This window comes from Salvelinus namaycush, chromosome 21, assembly GCF_016432855.1.
Source record: "Salvelinus namaycush isolate Seneca chromosome 21, SaNama_1.0, whole genome shotgun sequence".
Classification (NCBI taxonomy): Eukaryota; Metazoa; Chordata; class Actinopteri; order Salmoniformes; family Salmonidae; genus Salvelinus; species Salvelinus namaycush.
Window position 1 is genome coordinate 35,042,110 of NC_052327.1, and position 16,537 is coordinate 35,058,646.

The 16,537-nt window shown below is 43.6% G+C and overlaps 1 protein-coding gene across 1 annotated transcript in view; it reads left to right on the forward strand.

The window, feature by feature from the left end:
* Positions 1-559: 559 nt before the first annotated feature.
* The window catches only part of LOC120066320 (laminin subunit beta-1-like), a 38,390-nt gene continuing 22,412 nt past the window's right edge, over positions 560-16,537 (forward strand). The window contains exons 1-9 of the mRNA XM_039017618.1: positions 560-674; positions 1,213-1,385; positions 3,529-3,670; positions 6,978-7,051; positions 11,684-11,872; positions 12,027-12,090; positions 12,288-12,490; positions 15,915-16,035; positions 16,250-16,438. Of these exons, the coding sequence (XP_038873546.1) occupies positions 644-674; positions 1,213-1,385; positions 3,529-3,670; positions 6,978-7,051; positions 11,684-11,872; positions 12,027-12,090; positions 12,288-12,490; positions 15,915-16,035; positions 16,250-16,438 (1,186 nt within the window). The 5' untranslated portion in view covers positions 560-643. The remainder of the gene's footprint in view (positions 675-1,212; positions 1,386-3,528; positions 3,671-6,977; positions 7,052-11,683; positions 11,873-12,026; positions 12,091-12,287; positions 12,491-15,914; positions 16,036-16,249; positions 16,439-16,537) is intronic.

Sequence of the window (16,537 nt, forward strand, 5' to 3'; positions counted from 1 at the left end):
ATTAAGGTTGTAGGTCATCGTTTAGTCTTTGGTAATCTGTCATTACCAACAACTGTACAGGAAAGTTTTAAGCTCTTAACCTAATTTCTCTTCAGTACAGTAAATGAGTAGTATGGCTTCAGTACCTATATTATCCCAGCTTTACCTGAGCCTAGGGACATAATAGGGCAGCTTCCTGCCATAGTGGAGGAATGTCCTTTGTTCTAGATGAGTAGGTCTAGGTGGGGGTTGGTATCTGAGAGAGAAGACATTTACAATCCTATTAGATGTGTAAGTTTGAACTTTCTCTCAATGTGAGCATAATGAGATGCTGTCAACATGATCCTTCTGCTCCAAATGATCTGCCACATTTCAGATAGCCCACAGGTAATGATTTATCTATTATGTAATTGGTCGTCAAACTATACAAGTTAGTTGATGAGCATTTGTAGCTGCTGGTTATAGGACTTCACTGGATTTATCGAATAGAGGCTTTGGGGGAGGGCGAGTTACACCCTGTGCGCATGCTTGAGGAGAGGGGGACAGAAAAATTACTCAATTTTCTCAGTGGTGATTTGAGGGGTAGCGGGACAAGAAAAGCGTGAGGGCAAAACCCTACCATAAGGAACCACACACAGTCTCACGGATAGGAAGCACACCAAAAATGTTGATATTTCAAATTGCGACCCTGCTATGTAAGTTTATTATTTTTATCATTTTGAAATGTTTTCTGTAGAACGCATGTCCAACATTGAGTCAACTGAAAGTGCATAATGATAAACTTTGCATGTAGCCTAATGAAGAAAATACAGTTAAGCATATTTAAATGGATATTAGTTCTACAAGTTTAAATAGTCAACGTTTCGTAGGCTAATTTAATTCATCATATGTGGAATTGTTTGTATTTTTTTTTTGACTATGACACATATTGTTCTTGTTATAAACTCGGCATGAAACAATTAAATAACTTCAAGTGGCATTAATATAAATCAAAGACCCATTGAAATGGAAGGTTTATATCCTGTTTTTCAGATTGTGTTTTATTAAAAGTTTTATGAACAGGGAGACCAAAGCTTTGAGCACTTTTCGTTAGTATTTTATTCTAATACTTCGGCTATTTTATCTAATTTTATCTAAGTTCACTTGTCTTTGACATTTTTGTACAATAAAACGTCACTCCACAACCTGTATTGAATAAATCCCATTGTTCAATATTGCCTCTTCTTTGTGTAGCCGCAGGGGCGTGCGTCCTTGCCCAGGTACCAGAGTTCAGCGATGTGTGCACAGAGGGGAGCTGCTACCCCGCCACGGGAGACCTTCTCATCGGCAGAGCCCACCAACTCTCTGCCAACTCCACATGCGGCCTCCACCGGCCCGAGCCGTTCTGTATCGTCAGTCATTTACAGGTAAATGCTTCTGGCACAAGTACAGAGACTATTTGGACTAGGCCCCAGGTGTTATTATAGGCCTATATACTTCATTAACTATCACACAAATATTGTTACTCCAAGTTGACAACAGTTCAATCAATAGGATTCGTTATTATTTCAATGGCACGAGCGCGTAAAAGTACCGATATTCAATATTCAAGAAAAGCAAGCTCTGATTTGTTGTGCCTCTACGCAGCATTTGGAGTCTCTCATTCATGCCTGTAGTAGCGAGGGAGATAAGCAATACATAGGTATGCTCCATAATAAAGCATTCCTGTAATTGCTAACCTCAGGGTGTTTGCTCTTGGAAATGGGAAAGATAGTTTTGACCTTGTGAAAATTGGTGTTGAGAATAAAATGGTGCTATATTCATTGTCTTGCATGCCTGGAAAGGGATTCCTTTCCCAAGTCATCTAGGCTACTACTAAACAAAGTAACAAAGTGCAAAGAGGCACAAACAGGCTATGTGGTTAACTCAAAATTAAACATTAATTACAGTATCACATATTAAATGATAACATTGTTTCATTTCCTCAGTAAGAAAAGCTCCCCTATTTATTTTAATGGGGAATAAATGCATGCTCAAAATTAAAATTCTCTTGCCATGGGCAATGTGGCGTTCAGATTTCATAATAACTACTGTAAGGTTTACAGTCAATCTCTTGTCTGTTGGGGGTGGAATATATAAATGGGATATATTCCAAATATCCCTTGGGCTTTTATTCTCAATACAAGGACTTCCTTTCACATATTTTTTCTTGAACTCCTGCTTTCTCAATATGAGCGTAGGAGTGGGAAAGATGTTTAGGATTTGGGAAGGATTGGTTTAGGAGTTGCACGACCCTCTGAGTTGTCTAGACTGCTTCCTGGATCACACAATCATTCTATAAGCATTATTGAGGTTCAGAACAACAATGACTTGAAAGTGGCTGTGCCAGCAGCTTGGATGCATGGGGGCTCATTGTATTGGCACAGACATTCCATGGTTAGAGATATCAAACAACCATCACTTGAGGAGCCACCATCAAATACTTTTGCCGTGCACTTACATGAAAATAAATGGTTGCCTTGCTTGAGACATCATCCTATTTTATCAGTATCCACCTAAATCAAATGTACTAGAAATGGCTGATTCTTGTTCTCCCCCACCTTAACTGTAGAGTATTTGTGAACACTTCTATGATGTGTTGAGCATATTTTTAAAGCAGGGGTGTCAAATTCATTTCACAGAGGGCCTAGTGTCTGCAGGTTTTTGTTTTTTCCTTTCAATTAAGCCCTAGACAACCAGGTGTGGGGAGTTCCTTACTAATCAGTGACCTTAATTCATCACTTAAGTACAAGGTAGGAGCGAAAACCCACAGGCACACTCAGCCCTCCATGAAATTAGTTTGATACGTGTGATTTAAAGTATGGTTTGCCCTGAGCATGCAAAGAATTTAAGATGGAAATCTAATATAATTAAATTAATTACATTTATGTCACCACTGAAGTAGAGAGAAACCAGATCGTGTCAGTGAAAGACGTGATCCAACAGGGTTACATTTCTTATCAAACACATATCTATGTACTGGAATTCAAACAAATGTGTGTGGCTGGGGACACACTATTCTGTTGCATGCTCTGGATGTGTAGAATGTTTACAATCTTGTAAAGTTGTTTTCTTGTCAAGTGGTGAAAAGACGGAAGGAAATCCAGATGATGCTGAATTTGAACCCTTGAGCATGTGTATACACACACACACACACACACACACACACACACACACACACACACACACACACACACACAAGTACACACAGTGTGTTTTCTGAACTTCTGGTGGCCAAATGAAACCTGCATTGTCAGCAGCCTAAGGTAAGCCTTCACTGATGAGTGAGACCAGGGCAAGACAGACTCCTCATTTCAAAGTAGTTAAGCCCCTATTTAGCTCAATCACTTATTTCAGCATCTATATCTGCTCTTGATAAAATACCCAATTTCAATTACTTCTGTATGAATGGGCTCTTCAAAGATGTTCATTATCTGTACCCTCACCTGATTGGGAGAAATCGGCTTGGCATCCCAAGAATCACACTGACATTTTTATCTCTCTTTCTCCCAATCTTCACGGTCTCTTCAGGAAGAGAAGAAATGCTTTGTGTGTGACTCCACCGACGTCTACGTCAAAAGCGTGGTTAACGCCACCACCGGCCACCGAGTGGAGAATGTCGTGACCACATTCGCCCCCAACCGCCTGAAAACCTGGTGGCAGTCAGAGAATGGTGAGTTCTCGTGGGGGGAAATTGGTGGATGGCTAGTAGGTAGATGAGTTCAATTAAAGGCGACTCTGTCTTCTTTCCCCCCTCAGTATATGTTCACCCTCCAATCCCTTCCCTAACCCCTTTAATCAATGTGAAGGGAGACATCAAAGAGAAAGCAGAAATGGCTGACTTAGATGATGACCAGTTTATAAACTTTGGAATGACAGGATTAACCCATGGGGAATGATTACCTAGGTGGCTGTTAGATGAGGCGGGGTTACACCCTGTGTACTGGCGGCCCGTTTGCCGAATTTGGCCCGTGTGTGGTTTTATTTGCCCCCCCCCCACGTTTTCTGAGAAAAAAACATTTATTTTACATTTTTATTGTTGGACATAATAGACTAAAAACACCAGGAAATTAGCTCCAAATGATTTTAATTTAAGAAATCAGTTCTCAAGTATTCCCACGCTTAGTAGAGAGAAACATGTAATCGTATACATATGTAAGCAAGGTTTGAAAATATGTTTCAGTCAAACATTATACTGTATCTGCTTGGGCTTCTTGAGGTCAATTTGGTATCTACAAATGATTTGTAATTATGTTCCGGCCCCCCGACCATCCACTCAAGACTTGGACATACATTTTTGCCAACACATGGCTAACCTTTGTTTAACCAGCTTAACAGCTGCTTTTAGTGAAAATGTGTTTGGAGTAACCTTTCAAGCTAATAGGCTATGTTAGAGTTTGCACTTCCTCTTCCAATTATAATATGGGGAGGTCAAAATTATTTAAAAAAACTATGTACCAAATCTATTAGTTTTAAAATGTTGATTACTTCTCCTTGCCATTATCATTCACCTGATGAAATGACAAAACATGTGCAAAACATTTTTTTGCTGACGCATGTCCCTGGGTCACGGTCTGCCTGGGAGGGTGTCCCTCGGAAAGAACAAGTTGAAGACCCCTGGTTTTGAAGCATTGTTAATGATTACTAGGAGGCCGAAAGCATTGAAATCGTCCACAACTTAGATACAAATTCAGCTATCCCAAGTGCATCTTGCCTTGAAGAGTTAACTCACAAAAAAAGTGCTGGAAGGATATAAGATTCAGAAAGTAATCTGACTAGGAGTTAGGGGAGGTTTGGCCGAGGATAAAGTGGTGGGAATATTTCTCCGGAAAGAACAGGAAGGAGGTTAATACTCACTAGTGGAGCGGCCAACTACACAGATGGGCCTGGCAAAAGAGACAGGGAATTTCCATTCATAATCCAGACATTACTGTACTAGATCCACTCTATTACAACACTGTCCCAGTAGGCCCCAGCTCAAAGCACAACCCTCTTACTACCTTTTCCAACTGTCTTCTCCTCAAAAGCTGTGCAAGACCATCGCCCAAGAACACACAGATCCTAATACATTTGTTTTGTTAAGTTGTATTTAAAAAAAAAAAAATTTAAAGCGACTTTGAGATTCTACTTGTAATGAAAGCGCTATATAAAATGCATGTATTATTATTATTACAATTATAATTATTATAAGCACAGGTGAGGTTCCCCCAAAACGGATGTAAAACTGACACTCAATAGTCCCATTCTACAATATAAGATGGGGGGAAACGCATTCGTGCTTAGTTGATGAACTCTGTGTTGTTGCTAAAGTAACGCATTAATTGTATATAGTCTAATGATGAGTTCGAACATTTTCTCCTGTTAATAACCTCCCTGGGATATGTGGGACGCTTGCGTCCCACTTGGCCAATAGCCAGGGAAAATGTAGAGCGCCAAATTCAAAAAAATGATATAAAATCAAACTTTCATTAAATCACACATGTAAGATACCAAATTAAAGCTACACTCGTTGTGAATCCAGCCAACATGTCAGATTTCAAAAAGGCTTTTCGGCGAAAGCATAAGATGCTATTATCTGATGATAGCACAACAGTAAACAAAGAGAGTGTAGCATATTTGAACCCTGCAGGCGCAATACAAAACGCAGAAATAAAATATAAATCATGCCTTACCTTTGACGAGCTTCTTTTGTTGGCACTCCAATATGTCCCATAAACATCACAAATGGTCCTTTTGTTTGATTAATTCCGTCCATATATATCCAAATTGTCCATTTATTTGGCGCTTCCAATTTGCGCAACGTCACTACAAAATATCTCAAAAATTACCTCTAAACTTTGCCAAAACATTTCAAACTACTTTTGTAATACAACTTTAGGTATTTTTAAACGTTAATAATCGATCAAATTGAAGACGGGTCTATCTGTTTTCAATACAGGAGGACAACAAACTAACTCTACTTTTCTAGTCTTACGCAACTCTCAAACAGTACACATAACGTTACACTGATTCCAGATGGCCGTTCTTCTTCATTGCACAAAAGGAATAACCTCAACCTATTTCCAACGACTGGTGACATCCAGTGGAAGCGGTAGGAACTGCAAACAGGTTGATTAGAAATCTAGCATCCCAATGAAAACTCATTGAACAGACAGTGACCTAAAAATTGTTTTATCTGAATGGTTAGTCCTCGGGGTTTTGCCTGCTACATAAGTTCTGGTATACTCACAGACATGATTCAAACAGTTTTAGAAACTTGAGAGTGTTTCTATCCAAATCTACTAATAATATGCATATCTTATATTCTGGGGATGAGTAGAAGGAAGTTGAAATTGGGCACGCTATTTATCCAAAAGTGAAAATGCTGCCCCCTATCCTAGAGAAGTTATACATTGTTGCATATTGATAAGTGGTGGCTTGTTCTTGCTCTTATTGCTAAACGATAAACATAACCAATTAATATTAGTTTCACCAAAGAAATAGAGATATTTTAAATGGTTAAGTTGTTATTTGCTGCTTAACTACCCAGTAGCTATGCGTAAAATCCACTGCCCCATTTTGTGGCAAAGAAGAATGTCAGGAATCAGAACGGCAGCCATGAGCTTTATATCATAGAACAGAACCAACCATGAAAATACTATGAAGGGAGAGGTGAAGAGTTAATGCATGTTTTTTGGCCAGAAGATGCACTGTGAAGAGTGGATAAGTGTCATGTACTGTATAGTTAACCATTCCAGCTTGTGTTATGCTTGGCTCAATTGGAAACCTGTATGTACACTCATGTTTTTGTTTCTGTCTCTCCTTCCGCTCTCCACCCTCTCTGACTTCATCACGTTTTTAAATTCTATCCTTCCCTTGCCGTTTGACCCTCTATTTTTTCTCTGTCCCCTCTATCTCTCCCTCCCTTTTAAATTTTTTTCTCTTTCCCCCTGTCCTTTCCCTCCTTGTCTCTTTCTCCCGCTTCTTCCTTCTTTTCCCAGGTCTTGAGAAAGTGACCATCCAGCTGAACTTGGAGGCAGAGTTTCATTTCACCCACCTCATTATGACCTTCAAGGTAACCAATGGTCAGAGGGCTCAATGTGGGGGAGCGTGGGTAGTGTGTAAGGGGATGCTGGCTGGACCGTCTACTCTGCAGATTATCAGAAGGCTTGGCCTCGTGGGAGGTCTACCATACACACAAACACACACACACACACACAGCTGTGTGAGCCTGAGGAATGGAGAACAGACCGCCCACCAGTCTGGGGTTGTTCGCTCCACACAGATCTGGCCTGTATCACTTTACTCACAATTGCAGCTCATTTAGGCTGTGTAACAGGAATTTTGTAATACAGCCAATATTGAACTAAACTGTGACATCAATTTTGTGTGACAAATACAGCTGAAATAACAATTTGAGATTAATTTCAAGTTATGAATAAATGTACTGTGACAGACATACCCAATGGATAGCAGCTTATGATTGTAACGTCCTGACCAGAGTTCTTATGTGTTTTGCTTGTTTAGTGTTGGTCAGGACGTGAGCTGGGTGGGAATTCTATGTTGTGTGTCTAGTTCGTCTGTTTCTGTGTTCAGCCTAATATGGTTCTCAATCAGAGACAGCTGTCAATCGTTGTCCCTGATTGAGAATCATATATAGGTGGCTTGTTTTGTGTTGGGGATTGTGGGTGGTTGTTTCCTGTCTCTGTGTTTTGTCTGCACCAGCTAGGACTGTGACGGTTAGTTCGTTTGTTATTTTGTATAGTGTCTATGTCTAACGTTAGTAGCTTGTGTATTGCACTTTTGTTTGTAGCTTCACGGTCGTTTGTTGTTTTGTATTAGTTTGTCAGTATCTTGTCTTTGTGTTAATTAAATTCATGGAAAATTACCACGCTGCACATTGGTCCTCCGATCCTTCTCTCCTCTCCTCGTCCGAGGAGGAGGAAGAGCTAGACTGCCGTTACAGAACCACCCACCAAACTCGGACCAAGCAGCGTGAGTACGAGCAGCAGCGGCCCACTACACAGGAATCCTGGACATGGGAGGAAATTCTGGAGGGTAAAGGACACTGGGCTCACATTGGAGAATATCGCCGCTCTCGGGAAGAGATGGAGGCAGCTAAAGCCCAGGAGCGGTGGTATGAGGAGGCAGCACGGAAGCGTGGCTGGAAGCCCGTGAAGAAACCCCAAAAAAAAAAATTGGGGGGGGGGGGGCTAAAGGGTAGTGTGGCGAAGGTAGGTAGGAAACCTGCGCCCACTTCCCATGCTTACTGTGGAGAGCGGGAGTACGGGCAGACACCGTGTTATGCGGAAGAGCGCACGGTGTCTCCTGTACGTGTGCATAGCCCGGTGCGGGTTATTCCACCTCCCCGCACTGGCCGGGCTAGATTGAGCATTGAGCCAAGTGCCATGAAGCCGGCTCTACATATCTGGCCTCCAGTACGTCTCCTCGGGCCGGTGTACATGGCACCAACCTTACGCATGGTGTCCCCGGTTCGCCAACACAGCCCAGTGCGGGTTATTCCACCTCCCCGCACTGGACGGGCTACGGGGAGCATTCAACCAGGTAAGGTTGGGCAGGCTCGGTGCTCAAGGGAGCCAGTACGCCTGCACGGTCCGGTATATCCGGCGCCACCTTCCCGCCCCAGCCCAGTACCTCCAGTTCCAGCACCCCGCACTCGCCTTATGGTGCGTGGCCCCAGCCCAGTACCACCAGTGCCTACACCACGCACCAGGCTTCCAGTGCGTCTCCAGAGGCCTGTTCCTCCTCCACGCACTCTCCCTATGGTGCGTGTCTCCAGCCCAGTGCCTCCAGTTCCGGCACCACGCACCAAGCCTCCTGTGCGTCTCCAGAGCCCTGTACGCACTGTTCCTTCTCCCCGCACTCGCCCTGAGGTGCGTGCCCTCAGCCCGGTACCTCCAGTTCCGGTACCACGCACCAGGCCTATAGTGCGCCTCGAGAGTCCAGTGTGCCCTGTTCCTGTTCCCCGCACTAGCCTTGAGGTGCGTGTCTCCAGTCCGGTACCACCAGTTCCGGCACCACGCACCAGGCCTACTGTGCGCCTCAGCAGGTCAGAGTCGGCCGTCTGCCCAACACCGCCTGCACTGCTCGTCTGCCCAGCGCCGTCTGAGCTGCCTGCCTGCCCAGCACCATCTGAGCCATCCGTCTGCCCAGCGCCATCTGAGCCATCCGTCTGCCCAGCGCCATCTGAGCCATCCGTCTGCCCAGCGCCATCTGAGCCATCCGTCTGCCCAGCGCCATCTGAGCCATCCGTCTGCCCAGCGCCATCTGAGCCATCCGTCTGCCCAGCGCCATCTGAGCCATCCGTCTGCCCAGCGCCATCTGAGCCATCCATCTGCCCAGCGCCATCTGAGCCATCCATCTGCCCAGCGCCATCTGAGCCATCCGTCTGCCACGAGCCTTCAGAGCCGCCTGTCTGTCCCGAGCCATTAGAGCCGTCCGCCAGTCAGGAGCCACTAGAGCCGTCCGTCAGTCAGGAGCCGCCAGAGCCGCCAGCCAGTCAGGAGCCGCCAGAGCCGCCAGCCAGTCAGGAGCCGCCAGAGCCGCCAGCCAGTCAGGAGCCGCCAGAGCCGCCAGCCAGTCAGGAGCCGCCAGACCCGCCAGCCAGTCAGGAGCCGCCAGAGCCGCCAGCCAGTCAGGAGCCGCCAGAGCCGCCAGCCAGTCAGGAGCCGCCAGAGCCGCCAGCCAGTCAGGAGCCGCCAGAGCCGCCAGCCAGTCAGGAGCTGCCAGCGCCGCCCTCCAGTCAGGAGCTGCCAGAGCCTGGAGGCCCCCACTGGAGCTGCCCTCCAGTCATGAGCTGCCCTCCAGTCATGAGCTGCCCTCCAGTCATGAGCTGCCCTCCAGTCATGAGCTGCCTTCCAGTCATGAGCTGCCTTCCAGTCATGAGCTGCCCTACAGTCATGAGCTGCCACTCAGTCATGAGCTGCCACTCAGTCCGGAGCTGCCACTCAGTCCGGAGCTACCTCTCTGTCCTGAGCTACCTCTCTGTCCTGAGCTACCTCTCTGTCCTGAGCTACCTCCTAAATCATGTGGGGGCCTTGGGGAGGATTCTTAGGCCAAGGTCGTGGGCGAGGGTCGCCACTCAAAGGACGCTAAGGAGGGGGACAAAGACAGTGGTGGAGTGGTGTCCTCGTCCACCGCCGGAGCCGCCACCGCGGACAGATGCCCACCCAGACCCTCCCCTTGAGTTTTAGGGGTGCGTTCGGAGTTCGCACCTCAGGGGGGGGGGGGTACTGTAACGTCCTGACCAGAGTTCTTATGTGTTTTGCTTGTTTAGTGTTGGTCAGGACGTGAGCTGGGTGGGAATTCTATGTTGTGTGTCTAGTTCGTCTGTTTCTGTGTTCAGCCTAATATGGTTCTCAATCAGAGACAGCTGTCAATCGTTGTCCCTGATTGAGAATCATATATAGGTGGCTTGTTTTGTGTTGGGGATTGTGGGTGGTTGTTTCCTGTCTCTGTGTTTTGTCTGCACCAGCTAGGACTGTGACGGTTAGTTCGTTTGTTATTTTGTATAGTGTCTATGTCTAACGTTAGTAGCTTGTGTATTGCACTTTTGTTTGTAGCTTCACGGTCGTTTGTTGTTTTGTATTAGTTTGTCAGTATCTTGTCTTTGTGTTAATTAAATTCATGGAAAATTACCACGCTGCACATTGGTCCTCCGATCCTTCTCTCCTCTCCTCGTCCGAGGAGGAGGAAGAGCTAGACTGCCGTTACAATGATAGGAAGGATGTGAAGAAACATGTCTTATGTCCCTACTATCCATAGATATTTCAACATAAAGATGTTCCCGTAGTATAACCGAATTGACATTGTAATTATGACATTATGGTATCTAATCTTTTTCGATCAGTTCACACCTAATATTGATACTATGCATGGCAGTCTCTCTCGCTAAGAGTTGAGGAAAGACTGACTGCATCACTTCTTGTTTTTATAAGAAACATTCATGTGTTGGAAATTCACTTGCGCTATATAAGATGGAATGGAGTTCCATGCACTCATGGCTGTGTATAATACTGAACGTTTACTTAAATTTGACTGGACCTGGGTGCTGTGAAAAGACCCCTGGTGACATGTCTGGTGGGGTAAGTGTGTGTGTCAGTGCTGTGTGTAAGTTGACTATGCAAACAATTTCGAATTTCCAACACATTAATGTTTCTTATAAAAACAACAAGTGACGCAGTCAGTCTTTCCTAAACTCAAAATTCCTGTTACACAGCATAAATGAGCTGCAAATGTGAGTAAAGTAATACAGGCCAGACCTGGTTTCAAAAAATAAATAAAGCAAAATCTCAAGGCACAAAGCCTCTCCCCCATGTGACCTACTTGTTGTGTGTATGTACTGACAGGTATGTGTAACTGATAGATGCACACATTTACTACATGTTAATGTTTTTAAATGTATGTAAATTGTAAAGTATTTTGTCTGTAATGTCTTTTTCGTTATATGTCGGACTCCAATAAGACTAGCTGTCGCCATTGGCGTTGGGTAATGGGGATCCTAATACATCATAATACATTTCTCTCCTGGCTATGGTACTCACGTCATCTTTGATTACAGCGGATGATGTACGTTTAGAAAAAGTGGGCCATTTTCCAGATGTACTCATGGTCAAATTGCTGGTTGTAACCTCAGTGTATATGTATATCACCAAGATGCATAAGTATGGTTTTTCCTCTTTGACAGACCTTCCGGCCTGCTGCCATGGTGATTGAGCGGTCGGCTGACTTTGGGAAGAACTGGCAGGTGTACCGTTACTTCGCCTACGACTGTGAGTCAACATTCCCTGCCATATCCTCGGGGCCCATGCAGAAAGTGGATGACGTCATCTGCGATTCACATTACTCCGACATCGAACCATCGACAGAGGGAGAGGTGTGTGTTTTGCATGACTGAGTTATTCATGCATGACTGAGTTATTAATTAATAACGAAGTAATAACTAATTACATATGACACAATATTCTGGATGTATTGAGAGAAAAGAAGCCATTTGAAAAAATAGTGTAATCCCACATCTGTCTCTATAGGTCATCTTCCGAGTTTTGGATCCAGTTTTCCGTATTGAAGATCCCTACAGCCCCAGAATCCAAAGTAAGTTCCAGCTATAATATGTGTACTTAATGATGTATGTCTGCTAATAAGTTATTGTTATTATCCTTCCCATTTTTGGACAAATACCAGCTATGTTGCTTATTAACCGACTATACTGTAACTGCAAAATAAATGTCTACATACAATGACCTCAGGGCTACAAGCTAATGGCTAACACATGTCTCTTTCTCCTTTAGACATGTTGAAGATCACCAACCTAAGGGTGAAGTTCACCAAGCTGCACACACTGGGAGACAACCTGCTGGACTCCCGCATGGAGATCAAGGAGAAGTACTACTATGCTGTCTACGACTTGGTGGTACGGGGTAACTGCTTCTGCTACGGACACGCCTCCGAGTGCGCGCCCGTCGATGGGGCTGGGGATATTGTTGAGGGAATGGTGAGTTCTCGATGATAAGATTATCCTAGTTTTCATCACTTACTACATAGTCCCACAAACCCGCCATCACCCAGTTCATTGCCTGTTTTGTTTTCTGTAGTACATTAGGTCAGTGGCGGTCGGTGCTGTTTAAGATGAGGGAGGACGCACATTTTTTTAAACTTTATTTCTGTTACAGCATATTGGATGACTATCATTCATATTCCATTCACCCAACTCAATGTAACATCGATAGGTTTAGGCTGCTACATGATACTCTAATTTTCCCTATACAGACCATGAGGTTGCTACAACCTAGCCTATGAATGAAAGTTTACAATGTAGGTACACAGATCGAGAGAAACATTTTGAGTAATCAAGGTGACAGACAGTGGCACATTCAATACTGCCTTGCATACGCTTGCCTGCATCTAGCTCAGCTGTAACAAACTCATTCCACGGAGTGTTGGAGGGTTTTTAGTTTTTCCTTTCAATTAAGACCTAGACAACCAGGTGAGGGGAGTTCCCTACTAATTAGTGACCTTAATTCATCTATCAAGTTGTTAAAGGAATTTAATTCCTATATGTTTATCAACCAATTCAATTAAAACACTCTGCCCATACATAAGAATTTGTAAGCTACTTATCAGCATTAAATGGACAGAAACCAGTCTCAAAATCAATCAATCAATAGCGTTTATTCTCGAGAGTACTGATCATAGTACAATTTACATCAGGTTATATAATAAAAATGACGTCATAGGTTTTAAAATGTCCTTCCTCCTCTCGGATACAATGGCAGTACAGTTAGCGTTCTTGGATTGTCTGCCACCTGTTAAACAATCTGCAAGCAACCCAAGGTCTCTCCCCTCCCTGGGTAGAGACCTAATTTCCTGTAAGGAACACATCATTCCAGCCTGTCTGAAGATAACTCCATTCTTTCTAACAAGGAACACATTATATTCAGCATTATGATTATAATAAGATTCATTCATCCATACAGAAATATAGTAGTATTCTGTTTAGTTATAATTCTAAGTCAAATGTATAAATATTTTAGTCATTATTCATAAAAATCCCGTAACACAAGTACAAGGTTGGAGCGAAAACCCGCAGATACACGGCCCTCTGTGGAATGATCTGGTTGATCTTGGATGTAATCATTAGTCCAACAGTTACAAACAAGAGTTTCTATTCAGGTATGTTTATCCCTGTTTCGTTTCATTTACTTCTGTTTAAGAAATGTTTTTCAACACAATCGGCAGAATGAATACACACCTGATCACATGCAAACACAGTTCACTTTCATAGCAGCCACATACAAACAGCATGATCAATTTGGTCGTTAATTCCTTCTCGCATCTAAGTGTGTCATCTTTTCCTTTTGCTTGTGGGCTTCAGTGCACAACAAATCAGCTGTCTGTGACCATGCAAAAAATACTTTCCAAGCTAAATCTTCATATCGTAACCCCTACACACAGCCAACATTGTTGTCACCATATTAGCTAACATCAGTCAACATAGCTACTAGAACTAACGCGTTAGTAATCTCGCTTCATGCAGTACAGTGTACAGTTAGCAAGCAGTTTAGCAGTTACACCAGTGGGCCCCAGTGGCAATAAATGAATAAAACCAAAAGCTTAACTTGACTTGGAAAAGTTCCAGTGTTGGATAGCCATAGCCAGCTAGCTAACATAGTATCCTTCACTATTTTAGTCGATTGTTTGAGTAGGCTAAACTAGCTAGCAGCATTCTCTAGCTATGTGAAAGTGAAAAAAATACAACTAAATATAGCTATCTCTCTCTCTCTCTCTCTCTCTTGCTTCTCCTTCATTTTTAAATAAATACATTTGTTCAAAACTGTTCAACTATTGTCTTTTTCTCTCTTTGAGTCATCTACTAACCACATTTTATGCACTGCAGTGATAGCTAGCTGTAGCTTATACTTTCAGTACTAGATTCATTCTCTGATCCTTTCATTGGGTGGACAACATGTCAGTTCATGCTGCAAGAACTATGATAGTTTGGAGGACGTTCTCTGGAAATTGTCATAATTACTGTGTAAGTCTATGGAAGGGGTTGAGAACCATGAACCTCTTAGGTTTTGTATTGAAGTCAATGTACCCAGAGGAGGACGGAAACTAGCTGTCCTCCGGCTACACCATGGTGCTACGCTACAGAGTGCTGTTGAGGCTACTGTAGACCTTCATTGCAAAACAGTGTGTTTTAATACATTTTTGGGGGTGACGTGAATTCACGATTCACGAAGTCTGTGCATTTACATGTGTTTGTCACTGTTTGAGAACAACTGAGTTTGTGTTGGTGAGAATGTGTTTCTCCATCTGTGTGTGCTTGGTAGACTGTGTGTGTGTATTTGTGGACAATATGTGTCTGTGTGTGTACATGTTTGTCTGTCTGTGTATGCTAGGGAGAGAAAAGGCAGCGCACTTCCTGTTTAGTCTCTGCTATGGTCTGTTTACAGTCTGTGTCTGTCTGCGGCTAGGCTACTCTACCTCTTGTTCACTGTTATTATAAAGCCTATTCACCAAGAAATAGGAAAGTAACTCTATTAACTTTGGGGCAGCAGGTAGCCTAGTGGTTAGAGCATTGGGCCAGTAACCGAAAGGTTGCTAGATCGAATCTCCGAGCTGACAAGGTAAACATCTGTCGTTCTGCCCTTGAGCAAGGCAGTTAACCCACTGTTCCTAGGCCGTCATTGTAAATAAGAATTTGTTCTTAACTGACTTGCCTAGTTAAATAAAGATTAAATAAATAAAACAAAACTTAAGATTAATCAAACTCTCTTATTCTTCTCAAACCCATTTTGCAGAGTGGTTGTCAAATTGATTCCCTCACATTACAATGTCTTAAAGACAAAACAAGATACAGTTACACCTTGCCTGAAGATGCCTAACATAAAAGCTACACAATCCTGTCATGAGTGACATAGTGCCTGTTATAACAGCTCAAGTCATGACACCAAATGCGTGGCACGTATCTGACATTTTGTTGAAGGTTTTAATATTGAATTGTTAGTTTGAGTCTGTCTATCTGTCAGCAAACTGGCATTTGTCCATTCAGTTTAATGCAGAACAGATGAGAGCTAGTCAACACTGTAAACATGTCCTGCAGCCATCTGGAATAGGAATACATGGACCGGCTTTCGTCTGTAATTTCCCTTTGCTTTTGCACTGATATCTCAGATGTAATTGACCATGATGGTCAAGGGGAGCACAGTCAAATAGCACTGAGGCCTCAGTCTCTGCACAGTAGTTGATAGATCCCTGAACTGCCCTATTAAACCCTGAATATGGCCTGTGAAATCATTTTAAGGGGGATATCAATAAATCGTTTATGTACATGCATAGCAACGAAGTAATGGCATATTCACTGCTTGTAAGTGCTTATTAATGCTAGTTTCTCACCTCTGTATGTTTTCCCTAAGGTCCATGGCCACTGTATGTGCAACCACAACACCATGGGGTTGAACTGTGAGAAGTGTCAGGACTTCTACCATGACCTGCCCTGGAGACCAGCCGAGGGACGCAATACCAACGCCTGTAAAAGTAAGCCACCTTAAGCTAACAAACTGTCTTAATAAAGAGTTCCCAAAGGGGAATATTATAGTTTGTGTCCCCTTTCAATTAATCACTTGTGATGACAGGCTGCAGTGTCTGCTCAGACCGTTTACAACCCTCCAACTGCCTTTTTATAAACACTGTGAATCAACATGTTGTCTTTGCCCCCCTCCCTTCCCCCAATATGTCTCTCTCTCTGCAGAATGTAACTGTAACCAGCACTCAGACTCGTGTCACTTCGACATGGCAGTATACGTCTCCACGGGTAACGTGAGCGGTGGTGTGTGTAATGAGTGCCAGCACAACACTATTGGACACAACTGTGAACAGTGCAAACCCTTCTACTTCCAGCACCCAGAGAGGGACATCCGTCACCCCAGTATCTGTGAACGTAGGTTGAACCTTGAACTTCAAACTCCAACCCCCTCTACTCTTCCACACCCCACCATCCAAACCCAGTCTTTCCTATCTCCATCCATCTTTCCATCCA